This window comes from Oreochromis aureus, linkage group 17 (genome assembly GCF_013358895.1).
Source record: "Oreochromis aureus strain Israel breed Guangdong linkage group 17, ZZ_aureus, whole genome shotgun sequence".
NCBI classification, from domain to species: domain Eukaryota; kingdom Metazoa; phylum Chordata; class Actinopteri; order Cichliformes; family Cichlidae; genus Oreochromis; species Oreochromis aureus.
The window spans coordinates 35752719-35776948 of NC_052958.1; the positions used below are offsets into that span (position 1 = coordinate 35752719).

Sequence of the window (24230 nt, forward strand, 5' to 3'; positions counted from 1 at the left end):
CACTGTAAGGGGCAGCACTGAAGCCCAGTATTAGAGAAAGATTATTTTGAACTGTGACAATGTTACTCTAGTGAAGTCCAAGAATAGAAACTACGGTGCTGGAAATGAGCAAAACAGTTCACTGCATTAGTGTGTAAATCCAAAAAGACAGTCAGACGGACTAAAGGAGCACAATTGTAGACATTCTAAAAATATCTTATTGAGCCACTGATAAGTTAAGGCCCTGCATGATAGTGAGGAAAGCAAAAAAGCCATTCGACCAACAGAACAAAAGCAGCAGTAGGATTTGTTGGATTTACACTTGTTTTTTTCTAAACAGCTCAATAGGAGAAATACAGAGGTAGACCGCAGAGCTAATAAAATACAAGGAACATCATTCTTCCACTACACACAGGTACTGAGCGAGCCAATAGTTGGGAGGATGGGAAAGCAAGACATGAGCAGTCCATTTGCATCGCCAAGTAATTTTCTTGGTGCAGTTACACTTGATATGAACACACCTGAACTAGCTGCAAAATAGATGCTGTTCAAATAAGACAGTTATGAGAAATGAGATATGAGAAAGCTGCAGAAGTCCAAGGACAAAAGTTAGTAAAATAAAAACAGAAATAAGCCTAATCTTAGGCCAACCAGTTATTCCTGCCTACTTGTCTAAAAATAGGTTCTGACAGTAATGCAAACATCACCACCTGAAGTTGTCTGAATTCAACTTTAGCTTCTTGGAACTTTGATGTAAACAGCTTCAGCTTCTTTATGCAGAAAAATGAAATGAGTCAACTATCATTTTTCCATATTAGTGCTGTTTTGTCCCAAGTCCATTTTGATTATCATCGCAAACTGTTAGCTAAAATAAACACCCTTAATGCATTTAGTAGAACTTTTTCACCTTTGGGGCTCCAATCAGAACCAGTTAGAAACCTGCAGTAACCGTGGAGACCCCAGTGATGTTGCAGTCAGGGACACTTATTGATGGGGCTTAGTGGAGCAGTGTGCCAAACCAGCAAATCCTCTAGAGAGATTTTCACCCAGCAATGTCTGAGCCCTAATGCTGTCCAATTGACTCCAGATGTTGCAGGACACACACACACACACACACACACACACACACACACACACACACACACACACACACACACACACACACACACACACACAGAGTGACAGAGACTTCCAGTCCAGTCTGTCGCTCAACTTCCATTCAAGTGTTTATTCATCTCTGTCCTCATCAGCACAGAGAAACTTAACAAAATGTAAAGTGTGGACATGGAGGGGGATGAGAAAATCCCATTCCCATTTGTTACATAGTTGGAGATATGCTGTGTGAAAAGCTCTGTGTAATCACTGAGCTATTTATGACAAAAGGCTCAAAGAGTAATCTGGAGCTCCGAAAGCCTAAGCATAAAAAGTTTAAATAAAACACGGGTAACGTGTGGAATGTTTGGTAGACTGTTCCAACTAATATACTTTTATTTTAAAAACTCATATTCCCTACCATCTGGCCTGCTAGCATGGCAAAAGTAAGGAAAATGATAAACAGCCAGAGAGGGTTAGCAAGTGGAGTACTGATAAGAGAATACCTGAAATGTCCCACAATTTTCAAGCATTACCCGTGACACACTAAAAGCTGTGGTACAAGCCTGTGATCATCAAGGCTTGGGGTTTTTGTTATATTTCAAAACTAATTGTAAAACAAGATCTTGAAAAATAGATTTCCAACTCAGCCATTTGATGTAGAAAACAGAAAGATGTGTTAAGGTCGCGCCTTTACGTTCTGCCACCTCCCACCTCGCTCTCTTTCAAGCCTCTGGGGTGTTATGGTAAGTGCAGGGAAGGGCAGAATTCCAATCATAACAGCGAATTACCTTCTGAATGTTTTGTTGCCATGAGCCAGGTGAGTCATCCACATTCACAATGATTATCTCTTAAGAATACTAGTTTGTGCCCGTGCGTGGATGCAAAAGCAAGCGACGCGGCCGCTGTAGAGTCCATGGCTCCGCTGTAGCGTGTATTTGTGTGTGTTCAAGAGAGGGAAAGTGATGTCAGTGTGTGTGTGTGTGTGCGTGTGTGTGTGTGGTTATAAAAGCTCTGTGTGAAAGAGAGGGAGTGGAAAGCTTCAAAGCATTTTGAGGTCAAAGTGTTGTGTGTTTAGGAAAGTCTGCTGTCTGCGCACACACAGGTCGGGTGTGAATTCTAACTCAGAGTACATGTACGTACACATGTACATACCTACAGGTAGGCATTCCTTTACCTTTCAGAGGAAAAAACAAGCTTGAACACACACCTTGAGAAAATAAACCACAGACAGGAGAAAGACGGACTATTGCTCGTGATTTTCTAACCACACAGCAATGTAGTAAACTGTTTGTTGTGGATTTTGCACTTATTCATACAATAAAGGTACAAAACAGAGTTGTTTCAGTGCTTGCAGCTTGCCTTGGGGGCCAAAAATGACATGACAGCTGCTGGAGCACATGCTTTGCGAGCATGTGCTCTGGTGTTCTTTCCGCTTGTTGTGCACCTTCCAATTTCGGTAACCTGCTGCAGCATGGCCAGGCTGCAGGCACGAGTGTGCGAACGGGTCAGTGTTTGCAAACATGAGATTCCCGTGCGGCACAGAGGGAGGCTGCTGTTACACTTGAAAGAGATAAGATTTTCCACATAAAACCCCGCTAGTGTTTTCTTTTTCTGTTATGATTTCTCGCAGTGCTGACATTTCAATTTCAGCACCGCAGTGATGTTTACGTCTGAGCTAAATCACTCGTTGCCTAGGAGTGCACGAATGCACCTCAAATGCCAGTGTAAATGGTTACAGGTCTGTTACGACATCACAGTCCTGACCGTCAAGCATAACCTTGATGTTAAGAGATAGTGGCCGAGGTAGGTAGTACTGCAACATGTTTAGAAAAAATACTTTTAATTTTCTTTACATTAATTTTTAGGCTTAAAAGAGACCTTTGGGTCTTGAATAGCTTGCTTATCTTACACTAAGACTTGGTGCAACTCCTCAGTTAACTGCCTGTCTGAAACAGCACACTCTCCTCTCCTTAAGCAAACTAAAGGAGAGGAGAAAGGGCCATATGATGGATATCAGCTTTCACCGGCATACAGAGTGAAGAGTAGAAAAAACTGATCCTGAGCTTTTCTGGGGATTACTCAGACTTAGACTGAAAGTCTTATTTAAAACTTTTGTCGTATTTAATATGAGCATCCACTATTGTAACTGTGTGTTATATATAACAGAAAATAAGGGCAAACAGTATTTCCTTTAACTTCTCCTGCTCTTTTTCCATTGTTTGGGCAGGTTTGTAAAAGAGATTGTGGTTTAGGTCGATGAATATTAACCTTATTTTTCAAAGCTTGACTTTCTGAGTGTGCCAAAGAATACACCATAGCTCAGAGGACAATCGTGCTGCAGCTGTGATATATACAATTTGCATGCATGATGCATGGGAATAGGGTTTTAGTTGTATTCAAGAACGACTCACAAAACAAGATCTCAGCCATTTGACGTAGAAAACAGAAAGGCGGGTCAAAGTTGCTGTGGGATCTCTGGTCTGGACATATCTAAGCAGAAATGTATTTCCTGAAATGTAAATATATCTAAACAGTTTGTGTCTTTTTTTATTTTGGCTATATTTTTTTTCCCACTTTCTGTTCAAAAAGGGTCAAGAAGAAAACAGCTAGAACTGTTTCTGAAATTGTCATGATTTGATGTTAATAGCAATAAAAGCCGAAAAAAGATTGGCTGTGACTCTACAGAAATAGAGGACTGCATGGAGGCTGTGGGGCAAGGAAACCCTACTAGTCTTAGGTCTTAGATTTTTTTCACAGCTGAGCTATAAATGTAATTTAATGTGTAAATTATACTTTCATTGTTTTTTAAATTCTCTTGTTTGAAATGCTGGATGAACAGCAGACATGCTGGAAAGCCCATCATTGCTGGGCTCTGTCTGTCATCAAGTCAATCCATTGGCTGAAATCTGCAATAAAGTATTCAAACTGTTGACAGATTGTTCCCCTGGATGAGCACATAAGTGCCAGAGTGACCTGCTTACAAATAAAAAAACAGAAAATCACCCAAGAAACAACTAAAAAAAATCAGAGAGTACACATGAGTTTCACTGCTGAACATAGAGAAAATGACACAAATGAAAGTGGTTAGCTGAATCTATCTGTTGTGGTTAAGGCTACGTCCACACTAGCCCGGATAGATTTGAAAACGGCGTTTTCGTCTGAAAACGCTCCGCGTCCACACTAGCGTTTTCAGTCGTTTTCACAGAGTTCTGCGTCCACACTGAAACGATCGAAAACGCTTACGTTCCAGTCCTGCGCATGCGCAAAAGCAAGTGAGAATTAAAGAATTTGAAGAAAAGCTATCTGGAGCATGTACAAACTGATATTAATCTTTTTTAGGGCTGTCAAAATTGAGAGCAATCAAAACAACTGCTGTATAATGCACTCTGCTATCTTTGTTTAATTGGTCACATGACTGCATCACATGACTAAAATGCGTCATCGTTTTAGAAAGTCTGCGTTTTCGAGTGTCCACACTACGACGGGACAGCTCTGTTTTGAAATGTATATGTTTTTGAGAGTGTTTCCAAAGCGCTGCGTTTTTCCTTGAGGAAAATGCCATGTCAGTGTGGACGGAAGGCCAAAACGGAGAGAAAACGATGCGTTTTCATTTAAAAACGCATTAGTGTGGACGTAGCCTAAGAGAGAGCGGAGCAGAGAAGTGAAGGTGTCAGTTTACTGGTCAATCAGCATTTCTCATCCTCACCTATGGCCATGAGGTCCGGGTAGTGACCGAAAGAATGAGGTCATGGATGCAATGACAGACATGAGTTCCTTCAAAAGGTGGCTGGGCTCGTCCTTAGAGATAGGGTGAGGAGCTTGGGCATTTAAGAGGTGCTCAGAGTAGAGCCACTGTTCCTCCACAACAAAAGGAGCCAGTTGAGGTTTTGCTTGGTGGTTGGACACCTCCTAGGTAAGTTTTTTTGTGGGGGTATGGAAGGAGGTCCAGGCAGAGATCCAGGACTCACTGGAAAGATTATATATGTTGGCTGACTTGGCAACGACTTGGTGTCCCCCCAGATGAGCTGGAAGAGGTAGGCAGATGTGCCGGCCACAAACTAAACCCAGATAAGTGTTAGAAAATGGATGGATGTATTGAAAGTTTTAAACTTTAAACTTTAAAAGTGCTCCTGTGACTACTTCTTCAGCTGCACATCTTATTTGTGATTTACCTTGATTGTTCAGCACTGATTTATTATTGCACTTCCAGAAAGTTGCAAGGCTTGTAGGACATTAATGTGAAAATGTAGGCACTTAGATGACCTGCTATTTAGTCCTAAGTGTGGCGAGATCCCACAATTCCCAAAATGCAAATCCCTGTTATCTTTTATATGCCCATCAGGTGAACCTACAGATCTTTTAAACCCTGTCTAATTTGTAACAGCGAGCCTAAATAGGTAAACCTGTAAAATTGATGATGTCCTGTTAGAGCCCTGCCAAGTGAAGCATTAAGACTGCATTAAATGTCAGATAAATGCGAGTGGAGCACTGAAACAGAAGGTTACCATGCACTCCCAGAATGAGAGTATCACCATTACACAGTGCTGTGTAACTGAAGTATGCGTTGGTTTATCAGAGCTTTCACACTTAAAAATAAAGATTGAAAGCAGCTGTTGAAGTGTTTGGGTGGCAAAGCAAACCTGCAAACTCCTCACCCTCAGTGGTACGTTTGCCCCTCCCTACCCCATTGAATAAACGAGTGCTGCAGTGTTGACACACGCCAGTTTAGTCCTTGTGTGAAAGAGAGAGGAACAAATGGAACGAGAGAGCCTCTAGCCATCTCTTTTTTACACAGCAGGCCATGCAGACACAACAGGGATGGTCAGAGTTGGATTTCTGTGGTTTACCCAAAGAGTAAAGGGGAAAAAAATCCTCTTCTACCTTGATGTGGTTTTTAATTGTGTCCTGCATCTGACAAAGTCCACTTTGGCTGGAATTACACACAGCCAAATGCACTCATGGACTGAGCAGTGTTTCTGGTCTCTTCTACCTGACCTATTTTTAAAAAATCAATTTCCTGCTTTTTTTTTCTTTTGCCTCCTGTGCACTTTGTGACACATTTGTTTGTTGAAAGGACTCGAGAGTTACATTTAAGTAGATTTCATATCCAACACTTACCTAAATCCGCAGCTTCTCCGCAGGCCTGGCATCAAGCCGCAGGAGAAGAGTGAACAAAGACCGAGCACAGGAGTAACCTGACAGCTGAGAACTGTGTGATCTGTTCACTGAGAAAGATACTGTATGTGTATGCGGTAGATTGATTGTCAGGAAACCGCAGAGTGAGAGAATAGTAAGAGAGCGAGAGCAGTAATAGTTTACCAATCCAAATCAGATGTAGAGATCAAGGGAGCTAATCCAGTGTCAAGCCTAATAGAATCACACAGGAATAGACTGAACGGCTCAACGGTGGCTTAGACCTGGCTTCTTTGTGTGCGTGAGAGTGCATGTGTCAGTGTATAATGGAAGTATTCCCTGGATTAATGGTTGGCGAGAGAGACTACCAGCAAAACAGGTTAAATGTGCAGCTGTATGCATACGGTTCCTAACAACGACAAGCGAATCATATGAGTGACAGATGAGTTGTTTTGTTGATCAAACCTGTGTATAAAAGACATGGCCGCTGTGACATCACCCTCAGGTTAGTGAAGTACCATCTCAGAGCTTCAAGCTGAGTATTTTGGGTGTTCCCATTATAGTTTTTTTTTTTTTTTTTTAAACAAACGTAACAAGCAAGAGGGCGGTTCAGACTGAGAAACCGAAGAATCGACACAATCAAACTCTAGCGGCTTGGGTATTATTGTCGACAGCAACTGATGATGAGGTGGTCCTGATATTTGTAAACAAGAAAAGGGAGAAACTGAGATCCTGAGTTCTTCCAGTTGTCGCAAGAAGGCAGCAGCAGGGAGAATTTCATGGTTTGATCCAGGAGTTGAAGCTGTATCCCAGCCAAGTGAGCCTGAGCAGCGTCTAGCTGTGTGTCTGATATAAAATACAATTATTTTACTATTTTCATATCATTATTCAGAACCAGTGTATGTTTTGAGCTACAAGCGCAATTGTTGCCAAACTCAGTGGTCAGATCTGTTTATTTGCATTTGCGAAAAATCTTGATCCAAAAATATAAATGCTCCAAAATTATGTGGTCGCTGTAAACCCCTGCATTAAGATAGATCTCTAACGCACTAAATATTTGTACAAATTTTACGAGTCTGGTGTGTAAACTAGAAACTGAAAGCTTTGTCCATTTTTCAGTATACAGTTTATACCCAATCCACAAGCTATTTTTGTTAATGTTTGTTGTCATTTAGACATAAGAGTGCACAGATTGCACAGCTGACTGCCAACAAGCTGTAATGGTCGCAAGATTATCTTGGTTAGATCAAGAAGTCTGTCGACTGGCTGCTGATTGAGATTGATGAGTTCGACCTCTCTCCTCTCTATCTCTTGTGACCGCACAGTGTGCAATTTCCTAATCTCCATTTTTTAACATCACTCTGATTTCCTGATTTCTTGCATCTTATCCGAGTCTAACTGGAAGCAAGTCTCACCTTTTTAATGTCTCTGGGTCAGAGTAAGAACATCTATATGAAAGGCGTGACAGAGCCATAAGTTTCACTTCACTGGTCACCAATATGAAAAAACAACTGCATGATTTCCCCTAACATGAGGCTTTTAAGGATTTATAGCACTAAAGCTTTACTTAGAGCATAATCCAGACTACCAACACAATCAACATATTTGATTCATTCCCCCTCTGTACTGAGCAAATGTCATGATAATTCATGTCAAGGATAGAGTAATCCAAGAAAAATAGTAACCTTTGCTTCTAGTGTGCCTGCTGTGAACGTCCACTGTGGACTTCTCTCAGTGTGATTGGATTACACTTGTCTCTTTGGCCAACTGTGTCTTCAGTGGCCTCCATGTCTCTGCCTTTTTTATATGTCTGCAATTGTATCTGAAAAGCTGTCTCGTGTGTCAAGCACTTTGGCACATATCACGTCATCTTAGAATTCCTCAAACAAAAGGACTTGTCCTGATCTGCAAAAGTGCAAGTTTTGTGACGCCTCTATGGTTTTTCTTCAGTTCGTGTAAGATGGGCAATTGGAGTTTTGGCATCGTTGCACTACAGGATGTCTCAGCCTGCTCAAGCACGCAGACTCATCTGACATGCCAGTTTGAACCCTAATCAAAAGCAGACGTGTCCTCTTCTTTGCCCTAAATTGGTCTGGGACAGTTACAGGTGTAATTGGCACTTTTGTGTTAGTTTGTGATTTATAACCTGCTAGACACTGAAGATGATGGGAAGTTATCATTATTGTTATTTAGGGCCCTCCAACAGACAATATTTGGGCCAAGGCTTCCTGTTCAATCTTGGATGATAGTTAAGTGTTTTGAGATGCCAAATGCAAGTGCATTCCCGCTTTTGCTCCTTAATGTATGTCTGCTGTTTTCTGATTTTTACATATGGCTGTCGATTGAGCTTGATGACTCCAACTTCTCTCTTTCACACAATCTGTGATTTTCTAATCGCCATCTTTTTGTCAGCTTGTTTCAAAGATGTAGAAGGTACAACTATTGACCTTTAACTTTAAGTGACATCACAGGTTTAAAATCATCACCTTTTTTCCTCCTTTTCACCATGTGAGTCAGATTAGTGTTGCCAAGTCAGATTACGATTTGCATCTATACTTCTCTTCCTTTTGGGTAATTATCATTAAGTAGCTCTCAAACCATGATAGATGATAGATTGGACGGACGACAATCAGATAAGTCATTAACGCAGTGTGTCACATTCGGCGCACATGATCAGCCTTACTCTTGGTGAGCTGTTCTAAATTTCTGCAAGCATGCCAGCAAAATCAACAACAAACTGACAAAAGCCATGATGAGTTTATACACAATAGAACCTGCTTTGCAGTTTTGTTCTCGCAGGCACTATTTGTCATCTGACTTGAGATCCAAATAGGAGTATTTTGCTGGCTGTGTGTCCCGTGGTTAAAGGAAAATTGGCAGGAGTTAAAGCCAGACTGATAACTAAATTGATAACTGTGTTTTACAGTCATTACTTTTTGCCCTATTTCTTTGAAAGACCAATACAGGCTTGTGTGAATGTGTTTATTGATTTGTTAGACGTGATCCAAGGCTATGTAACTTCTGACCAAATAAATGACACAGATGACACATTTCTCTCAGACTCACTAGTTTTGTGTACAGATTACAGAGTTCTGATTAAACTTTGGTAAATGTAAAGTTAAGGGTTTGAATGCTGTCATTAGAGGTCATGGTAAGCATAGTCATTTATCATGTGTTTGTTCCACCCTGGGTGCTGGTGCTTATTCTGCTGTCAGGCACTTGGAACCCTTTTACAAAAAAAGAAAAAATCATTTTATTAGTATTCTAAAAGGTTACAGTTTCCAACAAAGTAATATTAGCTCAAAGGATTTGAAATGTTAAAGACACACGCCTAATTCTTCTTGCCCAAATAAGACTGCTGTTGTTCTTGGACAGCAGAAACCACCACATACTGAATGATTAACTACCTCCTGTCAGTATTTTGGCTGTGGATTTGGTATTTTCACTGGTTTGGCAAATTACACGGACTGTAGAATTTCTAATTGCTCATCACGTTATTTTCTGTCTTTCTTTATTTTTGAATTCTTTCATTCTGCTAAAAAACATTGTGCTGAATGAAAAGTGCTGATGAGCTGAAACCTGACACACAATCTGAACACCACCAAGAATGGCAAAGCAGTTGCTTAAATGTGGTTTAGAAAAATAAAAGTCACATTTCCATGCAATGTAAATGTATTCTGCAAACCATGTGGTTTTTGGTGAATGTGAAAAAAATTCTAACCTTGGTCTCCTTAACCTGTTTGTATTCCCAAGTCACCAAATATGTATGCTTCTTCAGGATTCCTGGGTGTCACATTGCAACACACTTCGTACCCTGTTAGGATCATTTTTCGGTATTCTGATAGCACCAATAGGAGTAGTTAAACATTTGAAACAGATGCCTTTAGCAGTCAAAAGTACTCTCTTGGTGCCATTACCGTTTCGGGACTGTTATCAGTGCTTACTGAGGATGTGTAACTGAAATGTATTTTTACATAAATTAAACCACATAATTTAATTCAGAAACCTAACCAAGAGCAACAGAAAAGGTGAAGTAAAGCAAAACAGAAAAATGAATGTGTAAAAAACAAACTTCTGACAATGAAGTATTACTTTGCTGTGAATGTGGATTTATCATTCTTTAAAACAGAATCATTATCCGTTGGTGTCCAATTACGACATGACCAGAACACCAAACAACACCTTGTGCCAATGGCATTAGATACAATGATAGTGTTTGATGCTCTGGATATATAACACATACTCAGACTACCCATTGAAATATTCAGCTCGGTAGGAAAATTCATTGACAACAACAGTAATAACTTATTTTCAGAAATGTTAGAGTGGAAAATTTCATCTTTTGCTTGTTCCAGTTAATTGTTTCAACACAAAACATTTCAAACACTATATATATATATATTTTTTAAAAGTATCAGATTCATCTACAATAAGAGTAAGCCTTACTCATTTTTCTCTTCTCTCTTGGTCTGAGCTGATTGAATTTTGCATGCTGCCAAGTCTGACACATTCTACCTTGTGGTTCTGTCACATTAGTTATCACGTTCCAAATGCAAATAACTGAGATAAACTACATTTTTGTAAGCACAATGGTAATACTGTACCAGGGGGAAAAAACTGCTGCTGCCAACTGATTTTTGGTGTGATTCTTGCAAGAGGAAACCACTGGGGCAGAAAGATGAAGCCAGTGTAGAAGTGCCAAAAAAATCAAACAAGCTGCATTTCCTTCAGAGATTACGGGAACCTGGTTTCAAAAGTGAGTTACTCACCAATTATTTGCATTAATTCTCAGCTTAGCAGTGTTAGAAAGCACGTTTACCGCCTGGTATTTGTGTGTGTGTGCGTGCATTTCACCCATGATGTTTATGGATGGAGCTTGCAAAAACCAGGCTTGGCTTGTGTTAATCAGTGTTGGGATCGTTGTTCAAAAAAAGTACTGTATTACACATTAGTAATGAGGCACATTAGTTAATTACTCTCCAGAAAAAATAATTGGTTACACTATTCGTTACACTATTTTCTTGTTGTTCCGTACATTGACCCAAAACGCAGTATCTCATAATAACCAGTTAACAATATAACCCTGGGGCTACAATCCCACAAACCAACACTAATCCCTATCCTAATAAGGACACACGTATGATCTTTCTTTTAGTTTTTACATATGAACAAGAACTCGACGACACAAAGCAAAGATGAAAACCAGCCCAAACAGAGTCTGCAAGCCTGACCGCTGATCACTGCCTTTGTTACCTCTTCAGTTTAAGACTCACTCTTGTCTTTGGGCTAGATTGGCATTAGCATCCTGTCTGTACAGATCTCAGCAAAGAGTTGAAGTTGCGTTAGCGGTATAATGAGGCTGTTTCTTTCCTGGACACACTTTGCATTTGCCATCTACTCCTAACCTAATGTGTAATAAAAATAAATGCAATGTCTATATCTCAGCTGTAGAACCCGCCACCGTTTTTTACAGTAATGTGTTACTTTGTAACGTGTTACACCCAACAATGGTGTTTAAATGATAACTCCTGTCAAATATGGTCACACCTGGCTTGCAAAAAGCATAGTGCCACTAATTGTACAAGTTAATGACATTAAGAAAAAGAGTTTGAGAGTCATATAAAGACCTTTACACTCAGGAAAAACACTATGACAAATGACTGTTTTTTATCATTTGAAAGATTTGAGTCATTTGAATATCCCATGAAGCTTTAATTATCCTTCACACATCTATTGACTGTTGGGTTGCAGCACACCACATCACTTGCAACATGTTTCTCGAGGAAGTTAGGCATTGCCTAACCTCTCTTTTATCATTAGTTTTGCAATGCTTATAAGATGCAGGCAAATTAACCACTATTGTCCTTCCACATGCTTGCAGCAAGAAGTCATGATATTAGATACCAAATGATATACGGTATAACAGCAGGGCTGTCTTTCCCTTTGGTTTTACAAAACCCAAAGCCTGAGATGAGTAAGTGCAACTCCTTTAGTGTGTTTATCGTTCATTATCCAGACATACCTCAGACTGTTCATGTTTAAATGTGAAAAAAAGGAATAGTATTGCAGAATCAGTTCAGGTCATGTTGTGTTTCAGATCTTAAACTGAAAAAACTGAAAAGTGAAGTAGCTTGTAAAATCACTAAATGGTCTTGGAATAGAAATACAAGTGAGATTAAAGGCCTCAAATACTTGCAGCAGATATAGTGCAGATTACAGATTAAGCATCCAGTCAGTCTTGAAAAGGAACACAGGACTCTCAGGAAATAAACTTACTGTCAGGCAAACCACCAGGGAAAGCACAGACGAAGAGTAAGTCACCTTCATAGCACGCAAAGCTTGTGCATCTAGTACTAGAATTATGACTACATTGGACCATAAGAGGCCAGCCATCAGTGGAAGTAATATGGTGGAAGACAAGGGTATGGAGACTGGTTTCATTCTGATTCAATACACACTGCACCATAGTTCCAAGCTCCATATATTTCATAAATATGTAATGCAAATTTTTGAAAAATAGTCCAATAGTAGCGTTCTTGTCTGGTGATAGGGTTAGCATGCATCGCTCTCATGTTTCCAGCTGCCACATAAACACATCATTCAAACAGCCTTTCCAGTGCATTACCACCCCACATTTATACAAGTCTCCTTTCACTTATAGTGTGCTTTGATTATTGTTACTTCACTGAGATGTTTGAATGATGGATTTAATGCTACACACATATGAACCTACTGACCAGTTATACTGGGAAGTCAAACATATTGTGTGTGGTAAACCCAAGTCATAAATCCAAGCTTCGTCTTCTTGCTCATTCAGCATAACTCAGTCAAATCTTGACACACAGATAGGAAACACATCGCATTCAGTGTGAGTTATAGTTCACATTGAAAATGCACTAAACTTGAAAATCACGAAACAAAACATAATTCAGTACTTGGCTGAGAATGATTATGCTTTTGTTTTTTCTTCCCTATCAAGTAATCAAATCATAGTTGCCTGTACATTCAGGAGTACCCTGTAAACAGGAACTTGAATTGATAATTCAGCATACAGCCAGAAATGTATCCACAGGGTGTGTTTGCCCCCAACCAATGTCACTAATGCAATAGAGAGATCAGTAAAATCAGTCCTCTATTCCTGAGTGATAAAAGCATGGATAGGCCAACAACAGTATCCAGGGACAGCTGAAGAATGCTGAAAAATGAAGCCACCGTGGAAGTAGTAAAAACTCTAGTTCCTCTTGAGCCACTTGTGACAGTATTCATTTTTAGCCTCCATTGACAGCTTCACTTTAACTCTGAGGTAGTTGGATGTTTGTAAGTCATCCACCTGGATTATTGAGTTAGAGGTGTGGCCAAACTGATTACAGGAGTCCTGTCACAGGCAGCTGGAACCCAGGCCAACGTCTGCTAGGCCTAAAACATTGAATTAGACTTCTTCACTGATTGTACGTAGTGTTGGTACCTTCAGGAGCATTTTAATGGATTATTTGACTAACATTATGGCTTACTGTTTGGTATAGACCACCCCAGAATTCTGTGCATAAATTTTGCAGACTTAATTTCTACATTTTCGTTAGTCTGTAACTTAGTTTTAGCTTAAATGTGACAAAACTCATATTATGTCATACACTAACGATGGCTACCTAGAATTTAAAAAAAAAAGAAAAAGAAAGAAAGAAAGATGGCAAACCATGTTAGTATGGCCAATATGTTTCACGCCACTGGAAACATTTATTTGATGATTACCCCAAATTTGGGGGTTTTGGGCTTTGGGATAAGCATTAGTTGGGATCAGAGATGGGCAGTAACGGGTTACTTGTAACGCGTTACTGTAATCTGATTACTTTTTTCAAGTAACGAGTAATGTAAGGGATTACTATTGCAAAAACGGTAATTAGATTACCGTTACTTTCACGTAGGAACGCTGCGTTACTGCGTTACTAAAACCGTGAATGTCTCATGACAGTGATGTAAGCGAGTGCGACGTTCGTGACAACAGCTGTGTGCAGATCAACAATGGATAATATATCGAGTGCGGGAGAGAGTATGAGCATGCAGCGTTTAAAGCGTGGAAGTACTGACCTTATTTTGCGTTTGATTCCATAAAAAGTGACAAAAACATTAGTGTCCATTGTGCGTGGGAAGAAAACTTCTTTTTACAGCGAAAAAACCCCATAAACTTCTAAGCAAGCACCGAGTGCGCTACGACGTAATGTGAAATTCACAGAGAAACTCGCGGATTCTTCCACTGACCGCTGCGGCACACCTGCACCAGGGCAAACCTCCGCCTAACCCACTCCTGCTTTACAGGTGAAAATAGAGCAACAGGACCGCTGAGTCTTTGATTTAATTTATTTTCTGCTGTGTTTTACTTGCATCTATTTGAAAGAGTGAGTGTAAACACAAAAAAAATATTTTATTTTATGTGCTGGAATGTGCAGAAAATAGGTTTAAATGTTAAACAAATTTCTTCCAGTCAGAGAATGTTGCATATAATTAAATTTTTGCTTGATGCATAAAGTTAAAAGATTTAAAGTTTAAAGTTTTAAAAAGAGACGTTTCCATTTGATTACATTTTGTATGATGGATTATGCAGAAAAAGTAGAATTGGGCTGAAAGATCTATTGCTTTATCTATTCAGGTTGTAAATCGTGTTTTTAAAAAGTAACTAAGTAACTAAGTAATTAATTACTTTTGAAAATAAGTAATCAGTAAAGTAACGGGATTACTTTTTTGGGGAAGTAATCAGTAATTAGTTACTGATTACTTTTTTCAAGTAACTTGACCAACACTGGTCGGGATTAGTATTATGTTTGGTTTAGAGTTAAACCATATGAGGGGACATGTATAGGGATTTCAGTTTGTGTGCAATGACTATGAGACTGTGTTAAAAACACCAGGCAGCAGGTTTCTCTCCGAGGCCATCTGAACAACTGCCAGCTCAAATATCAAAGGTGGCCACATCAGTCCCCACAGACGTCACCTATAGGCATTTCGTTCTCTACAGAGAAAAAGAAGATTGCGCATCATCTTAGACACATTGGACATGTGTGCTTTTTTTCCTTTTTTTCAATGAAGCACTAAAGTTGACTGCTATCCAAAAGGGATCCCACTGCTGCTAAACAGTAGAGAAAAACACAAAACCCCTCCTCCTTTAACAACAAGGGAGTCATTTTTCATGGAAGTGACGTTAAGAAATGAAAGACAACATAATCTGTAGTAAAAGCAGCACCTCCATGTCATGACTTGGCAAATCAAATAATGACTGTTAATTTAGCAGATGTGAGAAGCACTACAGATTACGCATGGGCCACTTGGGTGCTATAAATATCTGCTGAAACTGACAGATTGGAAGAGAATGTGACCTGACTTTGCCTGCAGTTTTATAGTTTTAGCGGGGAAACCATAATCATTTTAATGGTGAAAGACCCCAAATCTTAATCTGATATAACAACTAAATGAAATCAGGTTGCAAATTGGATTAGTGTGACCAAAAATAATGAAAATGTGTACATAATCTTTTTAGACACCATCTGACCATCAGACTCTTTTTGACGAAGGGAATAGTCGAGTAGCTAAATACAAAAGATAGTGGAAACTAATAGAGTACAGTAAAGAACTATATAGATAGATAGATAGATAGATAGATAGATAGATAGATAGATAGATAGATAGATAGATAGATAGATAGATGTATATAGATATATAGCATAGAATTGTTATTTTATTTTAGTTTATTTTATTTAGTTTTACTTATTTATTTTGACCCAGTGAGAAAAACAACACAGACAAACGGTTTCATAAAACAATCTGGCATTAAAAAAAGTCACTGGTGGTTACTAGACATAACTCTAGTTCTATGACTTTGTGCATAGAACTGTGTGCTAACTAATGGTTGTGTTTTGTAGCCAGGCCTGTCTGTGGTTGCCCCTCAATCCAACCCCTGCATCCACTATTGAGTACTTTTACTACTCCTGGTAAATTTAAGATATTCAGCGAAGCATATCTCCACATGATATGAATTTTTACTTGAAAAGCTAATACTCTATTCTGTTTAATAAGGATTAAAAAAAACAATTAAAAAAATATGGATGCAAATGTTACCCCTCAGTGCTGACTAGGGTGACCTGATGTCCCTCTTTATGTGGGACTATATGGTCTTTTCCCCCTGTCCTACAAACTGAGTCAATGTCCCACATTTTGACTGGCTCTGCATGATGTGCACCTGCACAGTTTAGTTCTATTTTTATTTCTAAGTTAGATAAGAACATTTCAGACTACCTCCCAGCATTAGTAACAGGTCCCACATTGTCCCACAGAAACATAGTCTTCGGCCCACATTTGTTTTTTTGGGATTTAGTCACCCTGGTGCTGGCATTGACCTCCAGAGAGGAGCTAAGCTATATTGGCTAAGATTGTGTTTCAGATTTATGTCTTAAATTTACATAGCCCGAAATAAATGTACAAGTCAAATAATTAGTCCTGGAAATCCAACAGGAAGCAGTCATTGTGATTAGTTACCTACTTCCCATAAATGTTCTGTGTGCAAGGTCAGATTAGGACCATTAGGAGATGTTTGAAAGGATTTCATTTAGTGCTTTCAGTCAGCCACAATCTCTAAATTTAGTGACAAAAAAGTGAGGTATTTAGGTACTTCTACTACTATTTTAACTCCATTAAACAGATATTAATTTGTTCTGGAGAAACTGACATTTTGAAAGGTCATAAGACAGCATAGTGGAATACTAGCTCTCTTATGTTTAGCCAGGCAGGTTTTATGTATATACTTAAATAACCACTTAAAAAGCTTTTTATGGGAATTCATCACAGTGTTTCCCTCTTAATTTGGAATAGTGTGAGTGGAAAGAAAAATGTCTGGGACGGAGACGTAAAGAGTGAAGAATGAAGGACATAAAGATCTAGACAGTGGAAGTGAGAGAGATAAAGAAAATCGTTGAGACAGGGAGCAGATTACCGGCTCAAAATGAACAGAAAGAGGACAGCTGGACTGTCATATGACTGCACTGCCAGGAAGGCCAAGCCTCACCTTGAAACCTCATGATCTCTATCTACTCTAACTCTCTGGGAATTATGGGAATTACCGTTAAAGAAAACGAAGAAAAAAAATAGACAAGCAAACAGAACTGTGCTAATGAGGATTTCCATTTAGAGCCTTTTATATCACAGCAAGAGTCAAGGTTACAGGTCAAAGTAATGAATGTCTTAAATGAATTGTGGAGTATGTATACGTACATGCGTCTGCAATCAACTCCCTTGCTTTGTGTCGTTTCTGTTCTACAGAGCAGAGCTGCCTAATCCCCATCCTTACAGTATGTTTTGCTCTAACTAGTCATAAGAATGTGCAGCGTAAACACTCTGCTAAATGTGTAAACCATGTCAGAGCAGGCGAAGCTGAGAATCTGTGACCATAGGATGAAAGAATCAGCTTGGTCCACACCAAAGAGAAAGGGATGACAGGAGAAAAATTAAAGATCATGCTAAACCCACTAATATTTTGCTTTCCTCACTCTTTTGGTATGAAGATTGCTCTTCATTCATTTGCTTGACATTAAGGCTTTAACTCCATCTAGATGGGTCTTCGCTGACCAGAAATCTTTTTTTTTTTTTTTTAAGAAAAGTGCTTGATGTCTCAAGTACTTGACTTTAATTGCAAAACACTCACAAAGCATCTCAAAAAGCAGAAACATAGTCGAGGGCTTTTGGAGATGTCGGCATTATAGATGGACCTCTGGGACCAGAAAAGTTACTACTGGTCCTTGTGAAGGTGACATTTCTTCACTTTCACTTCTCCGACTATTTTATGGAATAGTAATGCTAGACTGAACATGTTCTGCCTACTTTCTGTTTAATCTAAACCCATAATACTGCATTAAAGTTTCTATGGCTGACCAAAAATGTAGAAAAGATGATTACAAAACACAATGTAATGAAAATGACAAATATAATTCATCGTTTCTGAATGTTTTTCATTTGTTTTAGTTTGCAGTTTTTTGTTGCATCTTCTCCATCTTCGATGGTTTAATTTACAAACAGAAACAGGCTCAAACAGACCAAGCAGAACGTGTTCAGATGTTCTTTTAGTACAGAACCAGAAACTGAAAAAAACAGTCAGAAACCTGAGCGATGACTTTGCATGATTTTTTGTGACTTTATTTGTTGTTTCATTTATCAAATTTAGTGGTCTGCCTTATTTGGAATTTATCTCAATTAATAATTAACTTGTAAAATGCAGTTGGTGAACAGCACCATAAGGTGGTGCCATTTTCCTATTTGCTGTGCCGAGCAAGAGTTTTTAGTTGTACACAGACACTGACGAAGCCTATGTCGTAAAGGCCTCCTATTGTGTGGTCGAAGTTGAGTACTGGAGAACAAAGCGCTAGTGTAGAAATCTCCTTTCCCATTATCCCACAAAGTTCTAAGATAGGAAGCTGTCCCATGCTAGATAAGCTAGCCGACTTTTGCTAGTTTTTCCACAGGCATCATCGCATATTACAGGCTTTGTACCCTCATGATTTAATTATTTAATTGTTTTTCCCCCTCGGTGTGGGAGGTTGTACTGCACACACAAATGCCTTTGTGAATATATTGGTAATTAGCACATTTTCCAACGCTAGATATCAGAAAAGTGGCATATCCAAGTATCCACAGAAGCAGATACCTGTTGATATTCCTTTTTGGTCCATGTCTAGCATGCCTCTATGTCCCACTAGTGGGACCCACAGTTTTAAAACCACTGCTTTAAACTAACTAACTTCACAACAAGAATATTTGAACATCAAGACATTTCGGCTTCTGTGCTCTCAGCAAGAGCACTCAGCTCACATGTGATCGAATACAGTACTGAAAAGAAACATGATGAATATAATGATTACTTTTTCCCTGCTGACCATCACCCTTTGTGGATTTTGCATGGACCTTAAGCTGAGTACGAGCAGTAGGCCTATCCTGGAAGAATGCCCTCATCAGTGTTAGTTAATAATAACTGAATTAAAACAATTTTTTTCAGGAAAATATACCAAATGAGCACACTATACATGTTTTTAAATAGTTTGTTTTTTAGCCAAAGTATGTTAATAGCACAGGACTTTTCTGTAGTTATTTCTGCATAACTCTAAATGAATTTCAAATTCGTTACAGCCACAAAAAGCTGAGATTGGGATCCAAGATTGATTCTCTGGGTTTGTCCCCCTAAAAAAAAAATCCCAACACTGATTCTGTAGAAAGCCTGCTTGTGTTTAAAAGATGATGTACTATTTTCTTTTTCATGGTAAAAGTTGTTAAACCGATGTAGCACTTTTTGATATACATTTTTGCTTTATTCTTCCCTCATTCATCTGTTGGATTGCCTTGTTTTCTGTGATCTAATCAAACTAATTTGCCATTTTTGGAAAGATTTAATTGTACAGTTTCTGGATATGTGGAAAAATGTCAGCTGTAAAGTGAATTATACAGCACGAGGAGAGGTGAAAAAACATCACATGTTGAGGGGAACAGATTTCCAGAAGAGGAAGGGGGTTCGAGGACACTACTGCTTCTAGTCAGTCCCTCTGGAAGTGTCACAAAACATCTGTGATGGGTTAACACTGGTGACCCACCCAGACTGTTTTTTCCTGGATGACGCGATCCAACTCCATCGGTCAACAAGAGACCAATTAAACAGAACGAGTGATTGCATCTGTTTCTTTATTTAAGTTTCTATCTGGTCAGGGAAAATGTACTAAGCACACTTCTTGGTGTTGTATAAGGTTACAGTCGCACATTTTTACACCTCCAAGCTTCTTGGTACGACCTCTGCCATTTTCACCTGCACATTCGTTAAAGTTGATTTTATGCCTCATTACGTTTGTGTCTGTTGAAATAAGCTCGCTCTGATTTTGATCTTTGGTTCTTGTGTTTTTGGCGGTAGTCCTTTGATAGCTGCGCATTCATAGTTTCCCGACATGTTTTCTCAAGTTCCTCTTGGAATTTAAACCAAGTTAATTTAAAAGAAAAACTGCCACAAGAAATTAAAGTAGAACAAAAACTATGCAAGAAAGTTATGAGATGAGATGCATAAACAAGAGAAAAAAGTTGGACTGTCCACAGTAAAATTATTGTGTTTTTAACCATCTACTGTACTTCATGTTCTTACACTGAGCACCGCCCCTACGCTGTTCACAACCCCAACTCCTTATTTTTTCTCCAGTCCTCCTGCAGTAAAGCACAAAATGAACGCTGTTAAACTGCAGCTGCGCTAAGAGCTGCATGGCATGCCCGCACGCAACAGCTCACAGCTGGAGCAGCAGCTTCTCTCAGGATGCCTGGGAGGCCATAATTGACTCAAGTGCCCATAAAGTTACGGAATTGAGCCGGTGTCTCTGTCTCTCGCCTCCTTCCATGCGTCCTAATTTCCTCGTCCTGCTGTGTGTCTGCATGTCAGGAAAGGCTCAAATCCGCCACCGCAACAGCTGCTCCGGCGGCCTCTTGGCGTGCACACACACTTCGACGCACGCACGTACTCAGAAAAGTGTAGGAGAAGCAGCAGCAGGGACGCATCCACCAAAAAGGCTGAATACGCCCACTGATGCGCGCCATTACACAAAGCTGCCCAGACCACAGATCCTACAATACACACGCCTCATCAGGCCATCATGTTAGTCCACGCACCCGCTAGCAGCATTGGTATTTCTGGGAGGATTATTTGACTCATTTAACACCTGCCAACAGTGAAATCTGAAGTCTGAGGTGGTTTGATGGAAGGGAACAAGGTTATACAATGTACCCACGTGCACCTACTCCAACCCCAGATCAAATATTTTAGGTATGTTTTCACACTCATTTTGAATGGGTTGGGAATGTTTCTTGCATGCGCATTTGTAACAAAATACTCGTTTACAATACTCAAGTTCAGTACGTAAGAAGATTCTGGAGAGGGTATCTTTGCGCCCGGAGAGCTCTCACTTTTTTTTTTTTTTTTTTTTTTTTAGGTCTAACAGGTTTTAGTCTGCATGCGTATACAAACAACGTGCACGCACACAAACGGAACGAGGAACAAGCAAAGAAGGAGAGCAGTGCGCACAGGCCACCTTTGTTTTAGGAGTCATCCCTGACACATCAACTTTCACAGCCACTAACCGCGAGCTGAGGAGCAATTAGCGCGTGGGTAATCCAGAGGCACATCGTTCTCGTGCGCATTCGGCCAGATCCGCTGCCTCCGACAGGTAAAACTCCCGCGTGTGACTGAACAACAGGAGTCCCAAACATTTGTATGCGTAAACCAACTTTGGAAATAGCCAACCTTCAAGTCTACCTGTTACAAACTCCGAGGGAAACGTGCAACATAAGTTACTTTGTCCATTCTGGGTGGTTTCCCTTTTTACTTGGTTTTACTGACCAAAGCTTAAAGTTAGAAGGTGAAATGGTCGGTGAACACAAAATAACACACTTTGTTTTTGTTTCTTTTAAATAACTAAATATGACATCTTATTTTCTCTACGATTCTCTACGAAAATTCAGAATTTCTGAAACTTTTTGAGCCATTTGTGCAAGTTGTAATTTCCAGCAGCTCTAGAGCCGTCAGATGGTTTCTTCATAAGAAACCATCTGAGTCTGTTACCATCGTTTAAATTATGTTGAGCAAGTCGCACACTTTGGCTTATACCTGGTGTCAGAGAACCAAAGAGTTTTGCAGCGACAAAAATACTCCACTAAGCACCCAGTTAAATGAAATCAATTGTTCCTACCGTAATAAAGGTAACCATAGCATCGGCGGGTTAGTATCCAACAGAGTCGACATGAAGGTGATTAATTTTTACACTGAATCCTTCGACGAAAACTTCCCACTTTGTGAGGGCTGCCGCTTGTCTGTGCGCCACACTAGTTCTGTGTGGACTAGATCAGGGTGTGCGTAATGCTCTCTCTCTCGCTCTCTCTCTCTCTCTCTCTCGCTCTCTCTCTCTCTCTCTCTCTCTCTCTCTCTCTCTCTCTTTGGACAACATAATCTACGCCGCTCTTTCTGTTACAGGACAGATGGCTCTTGGCGCATGCAGCAGCAAAGAGCAAAGACCTGCATGCATGCATGCGGCCACTGTCTGTCAGCGAAGCAAGCCTGCTGACATGAATTAGGACACAGAATTAGGAGCGTGTGAGTGCATGTGTGTGCGTGCCGCGCGCGCGTGATTAATGCTCTCTTTCAGTTTGTCTGTATGTAGTCCCGGCTTTTATTTGTCAAATTCTTAAAAGCCTAAAACTAAGACTAAACTGCAGTCTGACAAACAGCACAAAGTTTAGACAGAAAATTTCATTCAGATTGTTTTATATTCTGTACAAACTAGTAAAATCATTGTAATTTGGGCAAAATTAGTGTGTCAAACCTTTATTTGCATGTTCCTACAAAAATCTGACTGAGCTTTTTGTAATAGTCAGTTTCTTTGAGGGCAATTCAAGCACTTTATTTAATTCTAAAACACAACAGACTCTGCTAAAGAGGACAAAGTCCAAGGTGGCACTGTCAGTCCTCACAGGAGAATTATTGGGATGTAATTTTTTGGAGGTGGGGGGCTCTCTCACAGAGAAGCCCTGCTGGCCACCTGTCCAAGGTGTACCCCGCTTCTCATCCTGTGGCAGCTGGGATAGGCTCCTGACACCATGAATAAAAGTATTGGGACATGACGCTTAATCTTTAAATCCAAGTGTTTTCAGTACCAGTGCCACAGATTTATGAAATAAATCACCAGGGCTGCAAGTTTTGCTTACTGGCTTAGCAGGCACTCATATGTCCTGTGGCTAAAATGCAGTTTGAAGTTGACCTGTGGGCCTTCGCCATGTGTTCTCCTGCTCTTTTCTACGGTGGCCCCTAGAGACAAAGCACGTACAAACTCCAAAGCACATGCAAACTCCAAAACACATGCAAACTCCAAAACACTTGCAAAATCCAAAACACTTGCAAACTCCAAAACACATGCAAACTCCAAAACACTTGCAAACTCCAAAACACTTGCAAACTCCAAAACACTTGCAAAATCCAAAACACTTGCAAACCCAAAACACATGCAAACCCAAAACACTTGCAAAATCCAAAACACTTGCAAACCCAAAACACATGCAAACTCCAAAACACTTGCAAATTCCAAAACACAACGGAAGTGCTCCAGGACGCTAGGGGCAGTGTTGAGCTTTTGTTACCTAGTAACTACACAAGCCAAGAAGTACCAATGACGGATTTGGGCTCTATCCCAATTCAGGGTCTGCAGCCTTAAAGGCCACATTTTAAGGACGATTATGTCACAGCGACACGACGAAGGCTGTCCCAATTCAAAGGCTGCTCGAAATGCGGCCCTCAAATGCGTCCTTAATTTCCTGAATTTTAAGGATGGGTCGGTGTAGCCTTCATGGCCCAACATATCCCAGATTTCATAGCGCCGTGGTGTGGATAATTTTGCCGAAAAAAACGGCGGAAGCGGAGCCGCCAAACAGTAAACTTTCAAAAGTAAGTACTGAATATTATGTCACTTATTTATGCGCAAATGTTTTTATAATGAAGAACATTAAAACATTACTGTTGGCCACATGTCAGCAAAGTTAAGTGACATTAGCGATGTTTGTACTAACTTGGTTTTAAAGCCTTTACTTCAAAATATATGCCGTTCAATAGTTGACTTTAATCTTACAGAGAATGTGATGATTTTATGGATAATTAAAGTCAGTCATATATCCACAAACACAACAAGCTGAAAGTCAGTGATGCTGCTCGGTTTGCAGTCCTGAATATGACGGCACAAGCAGGATTCACTGCACTGTTAATGTTAGCTATGTTATATTGCTGCCTCTGTTCGGTGGTGTCGAGCCAAACGGACTTTAACGTGTGTTTGAACGAGCTGACGGTTCACTCGTTAAGCTGAAAGAAAGATGCTTTAATCACAGGAGTCACACATGTGTCCACTGGACCATCTGGGAACTCTTCTTGTTTAGCACTCGTAATAACACAAACACTAAATCCTCCTTCTCTTGTGCTGTTTTGT

General features: G+C 39.9%; 1 protein-coding gene across 1 annotated transcript in view; it reads right to left on the reverse strand.

The window, feature by feature from the left end:
- The window catches only part of ntf3 (neurotrophin 3), a 40139-nt gene extending 18059 nt beyond the window's left edge, over positions 1–22080 (reverse strand). The window contains exon 1 of the mRNA XM_031753414.2: positions 21954–22080. Coding sequence (XP_031609274.1) covers positions 21954–21971 — 18 coding nt within the window. The 5' untranslated portion in view covers positions 21972–22080. The remainder of the gene's footprint in view (positions 1–21953) is intronic.
- Positions 22081–24230: the final 2150 nt, after the last annotated feature.